The sequence below is a fragment of the Dendrobium catenatum genome, unplaced genomic scaffold (genome assembly GCF_001605985.2).
Source record: "Dendrobium catenatum unplaced genomic scaffold, ASM160598v2 fragScaff_scaffold_464, whole genome shotgun sequence".
Lineage (NCBI taxonomy): Eukaryota > Viridiplantae > Streptophyta > Magnoliopsida > Asparagales > Orchidaceae > Dendrobium > Dendrobium catenatum.
In genome coordinates, this window is record NW_021318926.1 from 261,288 (window position 1) to 278,008 (window position 16,721).

A 16,721-nucleotide genomic window follows, 5' to 3' on the forward strand; every position below is an offset into this window, starting at 1 on the left:
GTCAAAATATATAGCCTCCATAAATATATCAATATCCAAAAAAAAAACATTGAAACAACAACATAAAGAGAAAGTAAATTAAAAGTGATCACATAATGAGAGACAAAAAAGGCCCAAAAGAAGAACAACAAAAATAACAAAGGATCAGGGCAGCTATTAGAGCTCAGGATTAAGTACCCTTCACAACCATCGTGGAATAACCCCCAATGCCACTCCATTCTAAAGACAAAAACTCTCTGGCTCATGAAGGAATCCAAAGAGGTGAGTAAAAGAAAAGAAACACCATTTAGGGCAAGACAACCACAAAAGCAGCGATAGTACAACAACTAACCCAAGTAAAGATATTGCAGATAATAAAGGAAATCTAAACAAAACTGAGGGTTTCCTAGAAAAACATATAAAATACCCCAAGTATTCCACCAATTAGTTTCAAAAATGTGACAGATCAAGACCCAGCCAGTCAGCATATCGAGAATAATACAACCAATCAACAAAATCACATCAGGGTAAAGAAGAGAAATAAAGGGGGTTAACTCAGAGTATGAAAATTTTCAATCACTCCTTAATCCCCTCACATCAACACAATAATCAGTATTTAGATGAAAAGGATTGATAAAAAAAATAGAAACATGCACCCTCCTAGAAAATGAGGAATGACTAAAATGCTCTTCATTCAACTAGAGCCAAAGAATAACTGAGCCCAACATGAAACAGATTACAAACCAACTAAGTTCTAACATAAAATAAACTCATTTCATCCAACTTAATTATGCCTTTCAAAGGATTAGGTAAATTGGAAATACTAAAATCCATAAGGAAGTCCAACCCATAACCCAAATTAGCTACCCAATCAGCACAAGCATTTTCTTCCCTATGAACATGTGAAATTTTAAAGTTAATAAAAATAAGAGGCTTCTAGATATCTCTAATAAGATAGAAAGAATTAGGGATTCATATACCATCCAATAGGTTCATAGGACAATTAATAGTAGATGTGGCATCCACCTCAATCCAGATATTAGTAATACCCAGAGAAATACATAATTTAAGTCCATGAAAAATAGCATAAAGTTTAACCATTAGCACAATACACTTCTCTAAATGGCTAGCAAAATACATAATTATGTAACCATAATCATATCTATTAATACCACCACAACCAAACTTACAGTTCTGAACTGAACAATCAATATTTATTTTAAAAGTGTTCTAGGGGGTTTTAATCGATTAATTAGTTTAGGATAGCCCACATATTTGTCATTCTGAAGAGATATACCAAAGTTATGAGCAATAAATAAGCACTTTCTAAACCTTTTGGAGGTCAAAAGATTAGCATTGAAAATCTTGAGCACTTTATCTAAAATATTATGGATAATAATGTGACAATCCATACGAATATTATTAAAAATGTAATTATTTATAGCATTCGACAAATACCAAAAAATGAGGGAAGGAATCAAATTTCTAAAATGACCATTTGAATTAATAAACCATAATTCCAATAAATTATTAATAGACATGACATTATTAAAAAAATTAAGCTTCAAAATATCTTCAAAATAAACTCAAGTTTTAACAGCAATAGGGCCAAAAATAAACACATGATGAATACTTTCCAAATAAAATCAACAATAACCCTTTGAAGTAATAATAAATCCTCTCTTTCTGAAAATCTCATCAGTAGGAATGTATTTTTGCATGATTCACCAAATAAAATTGGAAATTGTCATAGGAATACTTTTGTTCTAAATTAAAAAAAAAAACATTCCTAACATTATGCTTTTCTCTAACCACATGCAAAGCATCCTTTAAACTAAAATTACCATTATGAGACAAATCATATAAAAGGAAATCATTAGAGTTAGTTTTAATAGGCAGATTAAGAATCCTAGAAATAATACTATCCAACACCATATCAACAAGTTGATAATAGTCCCAAATATTATCTGTGATAAAGTAGTCCACCTTATTACCAGCAGTGGTGAAAGAATTAAGAATTGAGTCAATATAATGACCTTCAAGCCAGTGATCTTGCCCAAAGAAGAGGTTTGCTCTTCCAAGGCCCCATTTAACATGAGGTTCATCTTTCCACTTGATTCTACAAAGCCTTTTCAACACCGTGGAATCACTTTTATTATAGAAACATATAGAAGGATTCTTACCAACTCAATACTTCTTAGTCATAAACCTAGCCAAAAGAGAAATTTTAGAAAAATAATTAAACCTCAATTTCATAGAGAAAGCCTCCAAAAGATCATACATATATTTGTATCCCAAAGCCCTTCATCAAGGGTACCATAGCATTTATTCCAAGAGGACCATACAACATTATAATTCACATTAAAACCATGCCAAAAAAACTTATTAAATAATTTCTCAATCCTACTAGAAATAGCACTCGTATGTTGAAAAGTTTGAATAATATAAATAGGCAAGGAAGGTTTTCAAATTTTCCATTAGGTGGGAAAGTTGTGTTTGCCTGGTGATGGGCAATCCGAACTGCCAGCAGCCTCTTGCCGGTGGGATTGCATTCAAGAATGTTGGTTTACGATCATTATCGCCGGTCAAGAAGAGTTTGAATCTGTTAATCCGAGAGAGGGATGATTCTCTGGTCCGGAAAGAAATTTGTGTGGAGGGGAAGGGTAAAAACCCTTTATTGCCTTCATTACCAGAAGTTGAATTTGAGATATCTGGTGATGGTGAAGCTTCTGGTTCTGATCTTATTTTGAGAAGGAGTAGCAAATTCTCAGGAATTCATTATGAATGCGATCAGAATTTAATAAACAAGAATCTGAATGATAAGGCTGAAGGAGGTGCTTTGAATGTTGATGGTGATTCATAAGCTATAGAAAAGCCTGTTTATAAAAATATTTTCGTCTCTGCCTGGGGGAAAACACAACACATAAAATTGGATTATAAGATGGAGAATACGCAGATGACAAAAGATGTTATGGCAGTGAAGTTGAACCTAGATTGAGAAATTGCTAATACACATACTCTTAAAACATCTCTGATGGTAAAAGTCTTAGGGAAAGATATTCCTTTCTCTGTTTGCAGCGTGGAGTTATGAGGAAAATGGGGTAGATATCAGAAATTCCATTTAACAACTCTTGGGCATGACTGGATTTTGTGCTCCTTTAATACCATTGAATCTATGGAAGAAGTTTTGAGCGGAGAACCTTGGTTCATTGGGAACCATATTATCGGGATTGATAAAAGGTCCACTTCCCTCTCTCCGGAGTTGCTGAGAGGTTTGATGTCACCTGTATGGATTAGATTTCCATTCTTACATCAAAGCTGTTGGGATGAGGAAAACATAGCCCGAATTGCTTCAACAATTGGAACACCGTTCTTCATTGATGGGAATTCTCTTAGATGGGGGAAGAGAGAATATGCACGTGTCTGTGTGCGTATTAATCTTCATAAGAAATTTCCTAAAGGTGTATGGATAGAAGGAATTCAAGGAAGAACTTATCAAAAAGTAGAATATGAGAAGATGACTTCTCTATGCTACCACTGTCGAGTTATTGGGCATAGCAAAGCCAGCTGTCTGGAGATCAAATCAGTTAAAACTTATGAACAATCAATAGTGAATTCCAAGATTGATAAGGGAGTTCTTAATGATGTAGTAGGAACTTTGAAGCCACTTGATGATAATGATGAATATGGACCATAGATCCATGCTAAATTAAAAAACAGGCGGTTTAGAAGATATAATAATAATCGGGATGCTAATAGTTGGAAGCAACAGGTTTATAGACCTGTTATGAAGAATGACTAGAAGCAGAATGAAGATATAGAGAAGAATCAAATTGATAATGACAATCTCGAAGAACTATTAGTTGATAAAAATTACCAAAATCAGACTGAAGAAAGTCAGGCAAATCAAGTTGTTGCTGGGAAGGACTTTATTAATAAAGTGCCAGGAAAGTTAGAATCTAACTTGGATATAACAATTGCTGAGGTATGTGTTAATAACAAATTCCAAGTGCTGCTCGAAGAACAAGAGGAGGGAGAAATAACTGAAGTGGTTGAAACAGGTGAAATAAATTACATAGGAAATGCTGTTCAAACTACAACAAATGCTGGCAAGCAATCCAGTTCTGATAGGTGTCGAAGCTCTGGAGATCATACTGCAAATTCTGGGAAATCTAAACTCTCAAAGGAGGTTAGATCTCTGGGTCCAGTTGAGGCAACTCATAGAATGAGGAAAGGAGATAGCAGAGTTGGTAAAAAAGGTGGGGACTCTTCCCCTCTTCATCATTAATGTCTTCATTCATTTTCTGGAATTGTAGGGGGGCAAAGAAACGTGAAGCCTCCCTATATCTTAAGGAGATAGTTAAAGATAATGATGCCTTTTTTGTTGGTCTTACTGAAACCAAGATGACTTGCATTGAGAGGAATGATGTGGATATTCTGATAGGTAGAAATTGGGATTTCTTTCATCATCCTGCTGAAGGAATTTCGGGTGGTATCCTTATTCTATGGGAAAAGAATGTAGTATCGTTTGAGGTAATTGAGAACACCTCCAAACTGTAGTGGGAGTTCTTTCCAACAATAATATGGGAAAATGGAATGTTGCAACAGTTTATGGAGGTAGAGATGTTCATACCAGAAGATCATTATGGGAGACTCTTGAAAGATGCATGCCTGATGATGTACCTTCAATAATTGGAGGTGATTTTAATTGTATCCTTTCCAAGGATGATAAGAGGGGAGGTAAAAAGTTTCAATTTTCCAAAGGGCCCAATGAAATGAAGTCTTATATGGTGAATAATGATTTTCATGAGATTGCTTTTGTTGGACCAAGATTTACTTGGTGTAACAATAAGGAGGGTGCTTCTAGAATTTGGGAGAGACTTGATAGATGTTTGAAGAATTCAATTGCTTTATAAAGAATTCCTATGGCTTTGGTCCGTCATCTTCCACGGGTTGCTTCTGACCACTGTCCAATATCTTGTAAGGCATTTGAGTCAGCTAACAAGCAATCCAGAATCATTCGTTTTGAAGACATGTGGAAGACGTGTACTGCGGCTTGGAAGATTATTCTAAATAATTGGAAGAAGAAGGATTATGGTAATAATGCTAAAATACTTGAAAGAAAGTTAAGAAGAACTATTAAATCCTTATACTTTTGGAATAAAAATAAAAGCAAGGAATTAAGTGTGCTAAAGGAACAGCTGAAGAAAGAAGTTTTGGAGCTTCAAATGGAGGAAGAAGCCAACTCGGGTCTCTCACAGGAGAAGCTAAATTTGCTCAGAGGGAAAGTACACGAACTGAATGTGACATTGGGGAGACTATCGACTTGGTGGAACCAAAGTGCAAAGACTAAATGGCATGAGGAAGGAGATACCAATTCCAATTTTTTTCACAATTATGCTTCTGCTAAGAAGAATGGGAATCTTATTAGGCAGATCAAAGATGAGAATAACAATGTTCTGGAGAATCTGAAGCAAATTGGATATGTTTTCCATGATTACTTTGTAAGAAAATGGAAAGCCAGAAAGGTAATTCTAACGGCCTGGCCAAACATTCCAGAAGAACAGAAGATTACAAATGCAGAAGCTGAGATGATGAATGCTGAATTTACCAAGGAGGAACTCATGAAGGCTGACTTTCAACAAGGTAATAACAAATCCCTTGGTATGGATGGCATTACTGCATCTTTCTTTAAATTTTATTGGAATATTTTTGGGGATGACACTTGGAAGGCGGTTGACAATTTTTTAAAAAATAGTAAAAATGCATGCTGAATGGAAAGACACTTTGAATGTTCTTATTCCAAAGATTAGAAATCCTTTAACTCCTGCTAATCATAGACCTATAAGCCTATGTCAAACAACGTATAAACTTGTGGAAATAATGATCCTGAATAGGATAAAGTGTTGTATCAATAGAATTATCTCAGAAGAACAAGTAGTTTTCATTCTGGGTAGATCATTGTCGAATCATTGTTTACTTGCTCATGAGATTTTTTAACAAGTTTAGAATTTCCAAGAACAAAAAGGGAATGTTGGCGGTGAAGCTCGATATGGAGAAAGCTTATGATAGCTTGAGTTGGGATTCATTGAAACAAATTTTAAATATGTTTGGCTCCTTAGTAAGATCTCGTCACTTATTATGGAATGTGTTAGTGATGTTATATTTTCTTTCCTTATTAATGGAAAGGCTTCGAAGTGGATTAATGCTCAAAATGGATTCCGTCAAGGTTCTCTTCTCTTTCCGTATCTGTTTATCATGTGTTCTCAGCTTCTTTTAAATGAAATAGAGCAAAGGGGAGGTGACTTAGGGATTTAAATATCACCAAGAACACAAAAGATATACGGATAACGTTTTGATCTTTGCTAAAGCATTAATGAAGACGACAAAAACTCTCCATTCTATTGTCACGGGATTCTGCTCTTGGATAAGTCTAAATGTCAATATGTCGAAATCTCAGATCTTGTTTAGCATTGCTACTTATCGTTCAAATAGAAATCGGGTTAAAGAAGTTTTGGGATACATGGAGACGAAGGAATTCCAATACCTTGGAGTTAAAATCACGTTGAGAAGATTACAGAAGGCAGATTTTCAAGAGGTCCTGGATAAAATTTTACACATGCTAAATTCTTGGGGTAGCAAGAGTTTATCATTGGCTGGTCGGATAATTCTGGCCAAGATATCCTTATTAACTGTCCCAAGCTTCTTATCAGCTCATATGATGGTCCCTAAGAAGGTATTGTATGAAGTAGACAAATATTATAGAGATTTTGTGTGGCATAAAGTAATGGTAATAAGGAGTTACACTATGTCTCTTGGTCTGAGCTCTGTAAACCAAGGGATGTTGGCGGGTTAAGCTTCCATTCAGCAAATATAAGAGCAGGGCCACTTAAGGAAAGATTGGCATGGCAATTCTTGAATAATCTGGAATTTACTCTTCACAAAATTATGTTTACAAGATACAGGAATACTATGTATGATATGGGTGTCGAACAAGGATCGTCTATTGCTTTAAAAGTTTTAAAAGGAGGGAAATTTTTGAAGCCTTTGCTGAAATGGAGAGTGGTTAATGGGAGGAAGATCAATGTTCTCAAGGATTTCTAGATACATGATAGAAGTTTGGAAATGTGGCCTACGTTTGTTGATAGCACAAGGTTGGAGGATACTATGCTTGACCAACTCATGTCCCGGAACAGTGACTGGAACATGGAGAGGTTGCAGGAGGTGTTTAATGAGGACCTCATTTTAATTATTTTGAAAACCCCAATTAATAAAAATGCTGAGGATTGCATGATATGCCTGAGGATTGTATGGAATTGAAACACAAAATGTCTGGAAAGTCTATTTCTACTTTAGTTATGGTAGATAGATATGAAGCCAAGGAAGCGGTTGTTCCTTTCAGTTGGATTTACAAACTGGGTTTGAACGCAAGGTTGGAGGTTTTTGTATGGAGGATGTTCTCGGATGCTCTGCTACAGGTACTTTTCTATTCTGGAGGAAGATTTCTAATGATTATTTTTGTCCATTGGGTTGTGATGTCTTAGAAGATATCAATCATATTTCATCCAATTGCTATAAACTTCGGAAGGTGCTGTTTGTGTTGAGGAACTGTGGTTTTTTGGTACTCGTATTCAATGGGTGGGAGGAATGCTTGATTGGTCTACAGATACTCATTGACGGTAATAAGATGTTGGTTAAATTGTATTTAATGTTATTTGGCTTATTTGGAACCATAGGAACAGAATTAAGCATGGAAATTCGGAAGAAAGCAATGTGTTTATTGCTACTTCTATTCTCAGTTTTATCAGTCAAGACTGTGTTCATCTTATACAATCGGATAACTGGGTTGTCAATCAGTCCAATGGGCTATCTTTTGACAAATGGCAACCTGCTCCCCCTGATTAGATTAAGATTAATCTTGATGCTTCTCTTAAGGGAAATTATGAGGCTGGAATTGGCGGCATTATTAGAGATTGGAGAGGAAGGTTCCTATTAGCATTTGGGATTAAGAAAACACATTGGGACATTGCCCAATTAGAATGGTCTGCTGGTGATGCTCTTACTGGAATTTTAGATGGTAGATTTGATGATGTTGATGGTATTATAGTTGAAGGTGACAATAAAAATGTTATTGATATTCTTCATAAAGTGCACATTATACCGAAGAATATGGAAAGGAAAGTGGAGATTGAAGATTCTTCTTTTCTTTATAAGATTAATAATATGATTTTTCATTAGTTTAATCGTAATTGTATTAGATTAGCAGATTTTTGTGCTAATCATGCCCTTTCTAGTGATTTTCTTTGGGACTTTTGTTGTGAGAGTGAACTACCATCTTCCTTTTGTAATTTGGTGAAGGAAGAGGGTGATAGTGTTTTTCACTCTCAATAGTTTGTATCTAGGATTTACTTTTCTTTTTATGCAGTTTAAGCATTCTTCAAAAAAAAAAAATGCAGATGCAGATTACATGGGAACAATCAAACAGTTTTCAGGGAAAAGTATTACAGCATTGTCTTATGAAAATGTTATTGATGATCATAGGGGAGAGGGAGACTTTGGTTTTTCAATGTGGCTGAAAAAAGCTAAACTTCAACCTCGTGTTGAGTTGTTTTGGTGGAGATTGAGTAAGTTTGCAATACCAACCAATGAGTTTCTCAATTATAGGAAGTTTTCTAATCATGCTCTCTGTGCACGGGGCTGTCAACAACTGGAGAACATATAGCGTATCACGTTTTAGTGTAAGTACTTAAAGGAGATCCTACTAAAATTGCAAAATTGGGGATTTATGATCCCAATTTTTAGTTATTTAGAAGAATGTCTGTTGGATCTGAAAAGGCAGTCGACTACCTTCTCTAGTATTGTTAGTGTGTATTGCTCGGCGGTTCATGAATGTTGGAAGGAAAGGAACAGGAAAGCACATGGCAAGCAAACTCTTGGTAGCTCTATGATTGTAGCTAATGTTTTATCTATAGCTATAACAAAAGCTAATCCAATGCTAGATAGCTGGGGTGCTAATCTCCATAGGGAGTCTCAATTGCATTGGCGTCCTCCACCTCTAGATTGGATCAAGGTAAAAATTGATGCATCTTTATTGAAAAATAACACTGCAGGAATTGGAGGAGTCTGTCGAGACTTCAAGGGCAGGCTATTGCCTGTGTTCGGGGAGAGAAGAGTCCATTGGGATGTGGCACATCTTGAAATGGAGGCGATTTTGATGATCCGAAAATACATACAAAGGTGGATGTTAGAGAGCAAAGGTATTAGAATTGAAGGTGACAATTACAACATTATAAAATACATTCAAAATTCTTTGAATAAAAAAGCTTGGAGAGTCAATAATTGGGAGGACAAGGATTTCATCTTCCTAACCGACTTCAATAAGGTAATCTTCCATCATGTTCATAGAGTTTGTAACAAAGTAGCGGTTGTTGTGCTACTTTGGCTATTGAGAATAATTTCTTTTTTGATAATTCGTCTTTTGATAGCATTCCTTCTTCCTTATCTAGTTTACTGAAGAAGGAATGTGAACCTTACTTTTAGTTTGTAAATAGGTTTCTTCCTTCGCTTTCTTAATGCATTTTGCAATCCTCAAAAAAAAAAAAAAGGCATGGAACACAAAACACTTTTAATAACTACTAACCCCTAAAGCTAAGGAAATTAGAATTATAAGAATTAAGATTAATCTGAAACAAAAGTGGTAAGCCCATAAAAAAGAAAGGTATTTTTTCTACCCTTATACAGAGGGACACCTAAGTACTTAATAGGTAAAGAGCCTTGTAAATAACTAGTACCATTCTTAATAGAAACAATTCGATCATGAGAAACTTTGTTAGACATAATAAAGGAACTCTTATCCTTATTAATTGACAAACCACTACAATTTTAAAAACCATTTAAAACTTCATAAGTCTATTAGCCTGATTCAGAAAAGCATTCGAGAAAATAATAACATCATCAGCAAAACATAAATGGGAAATAGGAAAACCAACCAAAGTTCTATAGAAATTACTCAAAAATTTCTTATAAATAATAGAAATGCCTCTTGAAATATACTCCATGGAAATAATAAATAATACATGAGAGATAGGATCACCTTATCTTAAACTATGAGAAGACTTAAAGAAATAATTACTTTTTCCATTATTAATAACAGAGAAAAAAGCGCTTTCTATAGATTGTTTTATCAGGTTAATAAAAACATAGTTAAAGCCAAACAAGAGCATAATATGGTAAAGAAATACCCAATGAGTATATCCTTTCCAAATTTCTTCAAAAAGAGAGTTGTATCCACACTTCCATTTTTAAATGATATTTCAAGTAGGAAGGTGCTCAATCTCTCATACCAAGCCCTAGGTGCCTATTTCAATCCATATAATGCCTTTTTTAATTTGAAAACATGATTTGGGTATTTAGAATTTTCAAAACTTGGAAGTTATTCTACAAAATTATCCTCTTGAATTACCCCATTTAAAAAGGCACTTTTTACATCCATTTGGTACAATTTAAATCCTCTAAAATAGGTAAAAGGCTAACAAAATCCAAATTGATTCAAGTCTAACTTCAGGGGTAAAAGTCTCCTCTAAATCAATCCCTTCAATCTGATTATACCCATTAGCAACTAATCTAGCCTTATTTCTAATGATTATTCCTTAGTCATTCATTTTATTTTTGAATACACATTTAGTTCCAACTATACTTTGATCTTTTGGCATTGTACTTAATTCCTAAACTTTAATTCTTACAAATTAATTTAACTTCAGGGGCAAAAGTCTCCTCTAAAGTGCTTGATTAATATTTGTGGGTTATATTGTTGAAACGAAGGCTGAATGATTGACTTCTTTGTTTAATCCATGCCTAGTCCTTACACCCTCACTAGGTTTACCAATTATTAATTTCTTTGGGTGGTTTTTAGAAAATCTCAAATCTCTAGGAAAAGGGTTTTCTATCTCCAAATTTTCTTCTAAATTTATTTTATCAATCTTTTGGGAGTTAATCTCAATCTCATCTTCTACAGCATTTGGCTCTTCCGAAATTCCAGATTCATCAAGTACAATATCTATGGTCTCCTCATTTACCAAAGTTCTTTTGTTGAATACTCTAAAAGATTTTTCAACACTTGAGTATCCTACAAAAATTCATTCATCTAATTTTGGATCAAATATTTCTAAGGCTGATTTCCATTATTATGAATAAACACCTTGCGACCAAAAATATGCAAATGTGACAAATTAGGTGTTCTTCCTTTTAGCAACTCATAGGATATTTCATTTAATTTAGATCTCACATTAACCCTATCCAGAACATAACATGCAGTGTTAACCGCCTCAGCCCAAAAAATTTAGGAAGTGAGTATTCTACCAACATGGCTCGAGTGGCTTCTATTAATGTTCTGTTATTTCTTTAAACTATCCCATTCTGCTGAGGGGTTCTAGGTGAAAAAAATTTGTGATCAATTTTTTCTCCTTACAAAAATCCTCAAATCTTTCATTATCAAATTCTCCTCCATGATCACTTTGTATGGTCATAATTTCACATCCTAGCTTTCGTTGAATCTAAGTCAAAAAGTTTCTAAATTCCTCAAATGATTCACTCTTATGAAATAGAAATCTAACCCATGGGAATCTAGAGTAATCATCCACAATCACAAATCCGTATACCTTCCCTCCTAGACTTACAGTTCTAACTGGTCCAAGAAGATCCATATGCAAAATCTTCAATGGTTTACTAGTTCTATGATCCTTATTGGACTGAAAAGAGGACTTCACCTATTTTCGTAATTGACATGCATCACAAAGGTGGTCTATAGTAAAGTCTAGTTTTGGTATACCTCTCACTAGGTTCTTTTGTGTAATCCTCCTAAGGTTTTTCATGCTAGAGTGACAAAGTCTCTTATGCCAAAGCCATGACTCATCAGAAATAGTTTTTAAATAAAAAGCAGTAGGAGTTTGAATGCTATTCAAATATAGCATATACACATTTTTTACCCTCATACCATTGAAAACATATTTTCCATTTAGACTTAATATGCTGCTAGTAGTAAAAACTTTTACACAATACCCTTTGTCACATAGCTAGCTTATGCTTTACAAATTATGCTTTAAGCCTTCTACCAATAACACATTTTCAATGTAAAAGTTCTTAAGATTTCCAATCATACCTGACCCAACCACCTTCCTTATGGTGTTATCTCCAAGTGTAAACTTACCTCCACTCCTGGCTTCCAGCAATATGAATTATGCAGTATCTCTAGTCATATATTTTGAACATCTGATGTCCAGGTACCATATGCTCTCACGAGGTCTTGTGTGAGAGCGACCCACTTCTTGATCTGAATGATCAAGATTATTCGCCATTAAGCACAGATTAGTGACTTCCTCTTCCTTTTCCGTCTCTGGCGAGTCTGAAGCTGAGTCCGCCCAGAAAGCTCATTGGAATTTCTTCTTTTCCTTCTTCACAATTAGTTTCTCCTCTATCTTCTCCTTGCTAGGAGTGGATTTGAGTTTTGGGCAATCTGCCTTAATATGTCGATGTTTCCTGCAATCATAGCAAATAACAACATTTGAAATCTTAACATTCCTATTAAATTTACCTCGATTCTATTGATGGTGTCTCTTCTGCTTCCTCTTTAAAAAAACTTCTGAATTGTCTAGTCATTAGTACAATGTCATCCTCATTCTCAGGTTATGAGTGTTCACTCTCAGATTCCTCCACATTTAGAGCTATATTCTTCTCTCTTTGTGGTTCACCTGCATTAATCTTTCTTTGGCTAACTTCTTACTTGTAAGCAACTAGCAAACCAAGAAGATTATAAATAGAATAAATGTTTAGATCTTTAAACTCTATAATTACAGTAATTTAGTATCATATGCAGTAGGCAAACAACAAACAATCTTACCCAATGCATGTAAAGAGGTGACTATTTGTGTGAATCTTGTACATATCAGATGCAAAATAATTCATAATCATGCAACAAGATATTAAGTCTATATTGCTTAACCTCATTACCCTCATAAGTTATACAAAATTTATCCCATATGTCCTTTCCACTCTTGCAAGTAGAAACCCGCATGTAGTCTTCTGATTTAAGAGAACAAAGAAACTATTTAAGCATTTGACATTTAGTTGTGCTAAGTCACATTCTTTTACTGTCCAGTCCACAAATGGTGTTTCAACTCTAACTCCGTCAACTAGTCTAATTGGTTTTGTATACCCTTCCTAGACTAAGATCCACATACAATAATCAAGTGATTGTAAAAATGTAGACATGCGTGTTTTCCAAAAATCAAAAGTAAATTATCAAGCAATGGAGGTCAAGTTATAGAAGAACCCTCAGGTATATTTCAGTTTCCAAATGTAGCCATCTATCTTAATCAAAAAGTAGTCTAAACTTATGATTTTGAAACAAAGCTCTAATACCACTTGTTGAAACTTGTTCAGTATAAATTAGGTTGTTAAACTTAAGCTTATGTCCTAGTGGCTAACCAAGAGGGGGGTGAATTGGTAATTAAAAAATTTATCCCCTTTTAAAATTTTATATCGGAATTTACTTTAATGAATTTTGTAGAAAAAGGTTTTTGAACCATAAGTTAAACAGTAAAACAAAAGGAAGCAGAAAATAAAAAGACACAAGATTTATAGTGGTTCGGTCAAACATGACTTGCATCCACTTCCCGGAGGCACCCTCCAAGTATTGCACTAATACCACTATTGACTCTCTTTTTGCACCCACGGCAAGGCGGAGAAGCGTTTACAAAAACTCTCTTCCACCACTACCTAGTGCAGTAGAGAACCATTGTCCTTTTACACTCTTACTATTGTTGGTAGAGAACCATCCATCCTTTCACACTCTCCCGGTGTAGGTAGGGAACCCTTCATCCTTTCACACTCTCCAAGTGTGGGCAGAGAACCCTTTATCCTTTCACACTCTCCAAGTGTAGGCAGAGAACCCTTTGAAAGTTCATTAGGGATGTTAAGCCCTATAGAACTGTCCCAAGCTAACAAAGAGGGGGGGGGGGGGAATTGGTATTTTAAAAATTCTTTTCACAAAGAAGTAAAAATCACATAAACCAAAATCACACCACAAAAATAAGTGCGAAAAATAAAGTGCGGAAGCAAGAAATAAGAACACAAAAATCTATAGTGGTTCGGTCAAATCGATCTATGTCCACTCCCCGGAGGCGCCCTCTGAGTATTGCACTATACTCGTGACTCTCCTTTATCCCCCACAACTAGACGGAGAAGCCTTCACAAAGAACCTCTTTTTGCCACCCCGGCAAGGCAGAGAACCTATCTCCTTTTGCTTCCACCTGAAGCTGGCAGAGAGCCACAATCAGATGCTGAATCCTTACCTATACCGACCCTTCCACGGACAAGAAACTCTAAACGAAGAAGAAGCATAGCGATCCTTGAAGCAACCCTTGTGAATCCCCTAACAAGCTCCCCCTCACAAGATACTCTTTCTCTCTCTCTCTCTCTCTCTCTCTCTTCAAGTTCTTCTCAGGTCAAGGAAGCAGCAAAAGATTGTTCAAAAATGTTGAACAAGAGATCTTAAATAGAAGAGCTTCAAAGGAGATCATTAATTGTAAGTTGCCGACAATATCGTCCAGGACGAAATAGACATCATCCTGGCCGATCAGTACAAATTTCAGAAGATCGGACAGAGCATCCCGCTGAATGCAAACTGGATGATTTCAAAATTGGCTTGATCGTCCAGGCTGATCAGTTCAAATCAGAGAAAAATCGTTCAGAGTATTGCCCTGAATTTGTTCTGGTCGATATTTATCGTCCAGAAGTAACTAAGATTTTTGAATAGATCGTCCTTGCCGATCCTGAGATCATCGAAGCTGATATGATCGTATTAATCATCCTTTATTACTTCCTTTATTTGCCTGATTAATTAAGGCATAATTGTGAATATCGTCCTGGCCGATCCAAGATCGTCCTGGCCGATTGCCAAAAATACATAATACCTTAATTGTTTGTGGTGGCAATTTCTTTCTGTTTTGAGCTTATTGTCCTGGCTGATACACGTATCGTCCAAGCCGATCTGTTAATGATGGCTGCCTTAATTAAGAACCCCTGATTAGATTTTCTATTTTAAGCACGATCGTCAAGGAAATTATAAAATATCGTCCTGACCTATTGAGTAAAAATAGAAATTCTAATTCTCTCAAGTATGTGTGTGTAGGGTTACTTAGCATTAGTCACACCAAATATTACAATTGACTCAAGAGGGGAAAGATAAAATTACAGATTTACTCAACCCTAATCTACCCCATCTTGAGCTGGCTCCATTTTTCCATCTGTTCTTTGATTCATGAAAACTTAGTAGTAAAGGATAGTCCATGTCAAGAAAGAGTGTTTGCAAATCATCAAAACATGGTTCATAGACCTGAATTTGCAACAATCTCCCCCTTTTTGTTGATGGCAAAACACTACGAAAAGTTTTTTAAAAAAATAGCAGTGTGGTGTAAGAATAGTAGTGTGGTGCAAGACACATCCTAAAACTACTCCCCCTTTTGACATCTCAAAAAGAAGGGAACCAAGAACCACATATTTTTTTTTTCAAGGCATGAATATGATGTAATATTCCATGTGATTGATTTTAAAAACTTGTTAGTTAATGAGTTAACAACATCAATAATCCAAAGAACGGTAGAATATCCGATCATTATTACCCTTAGCTTAGACTTTCTCTTAGGGTAGAATCGTCTTTTGAAATCAATGACCTAACTCAAAAAATCAATTAGATATGAGGAAACAAGAATCAATTCATTACTTGGTTTAAGAAAAAATATCTTATAGAATAATGAATCAAAGTAAATTTGTCACAATCTCAAAATAATCGAAATCAAGCCTTTGATACATGAAAACTTCTATGTTTTTAAAGGATTTGAAAAGAGAGAGGAGCTTGCTTTTTAGTGGGCTCATTTTATGCCTCTTATCAATTGATTGGTGCTTGTGCACATCTTTTTCTTTTTGATATATAATTTTTCAATTTGGCATCATTGCGCATCTTTTGTTGGCATCATTGGCCAAATTTTTTTTATTTTTGCAAGCTCTATTCTCCTTTACAACTCTTAAAAAGTGCTTAGTTGTGAGTATATCTTCAAGATATTAGAGAATAGGGGCTCTCTCTCTAACATAAGGAAGAATTATCACAAACAGAATCAATAATCAAAGACAAAAGTAACAAGGGATCTTGATGTGACAAAAACCTTTAAACATTATAAATACAAGATAGATTTGCTTAAGCAAGATTAAGAAAAGATCTTAATTTCATACATAATCTTTAATTTCAAATATATTTTTGACTAGAAAAGAAAACTATGCCACTAAAATAGGTTAGAGAAAGAGACACAATCACAAAATATTTTAACCATCTAAGAGATTAAGAGATGTAAAAACATTGACAACAAATTTAAAAAAAAAAAACTAAAAGCAAAAGGAAAAATAAAGAGCAAAAGGAAGAAAAACAAGTTAAAAGAAAGAGAACAAAAGCAAAAGAAAGCAAATTAAAGATCAAGTTTTATCCATTTATGTCAATCACACCCAATCTGGTCCTTAAAGAACTGAAAGTATCGAAGGCCAGTGGTTTAGTAAAGATGTCAGCCAGTTGATTTTCAGTTGTCACGTGGCGTAACTCAATGTCTCCCTTAATCACATGATCTCTAATGAAGTGATGCCTAATGTCAATGTGCTTAGTCCTTGAATGTTAGATATGATTCTTAGAGATGCATATG

General features: G+C 34.9%; 1 protein-coding gene across 1 annotated transcript; it reads left to right on the top strand.

The window, feature by feature from the left end:
- Positions 1 to 3,154: 3,154 nt before the first annotated feature.
- Positions 3,155 to 4,267, top strand: LOC110100252. The gene is made up of 2 exons (XM_020827681.1): positions 3,155 to 3,625; positions 3,782 to 4,267. Exons 1-2 carry the CDS (start codon positions 3,155 to 3,157, stop codon positions 4,265 to 4,267), a joined length of 957 nt encoding a protein of 318 aa, XP_020683340.1.
- Positions 4,268 to 16,721: the final 12,454 nt, after the last annotated feature.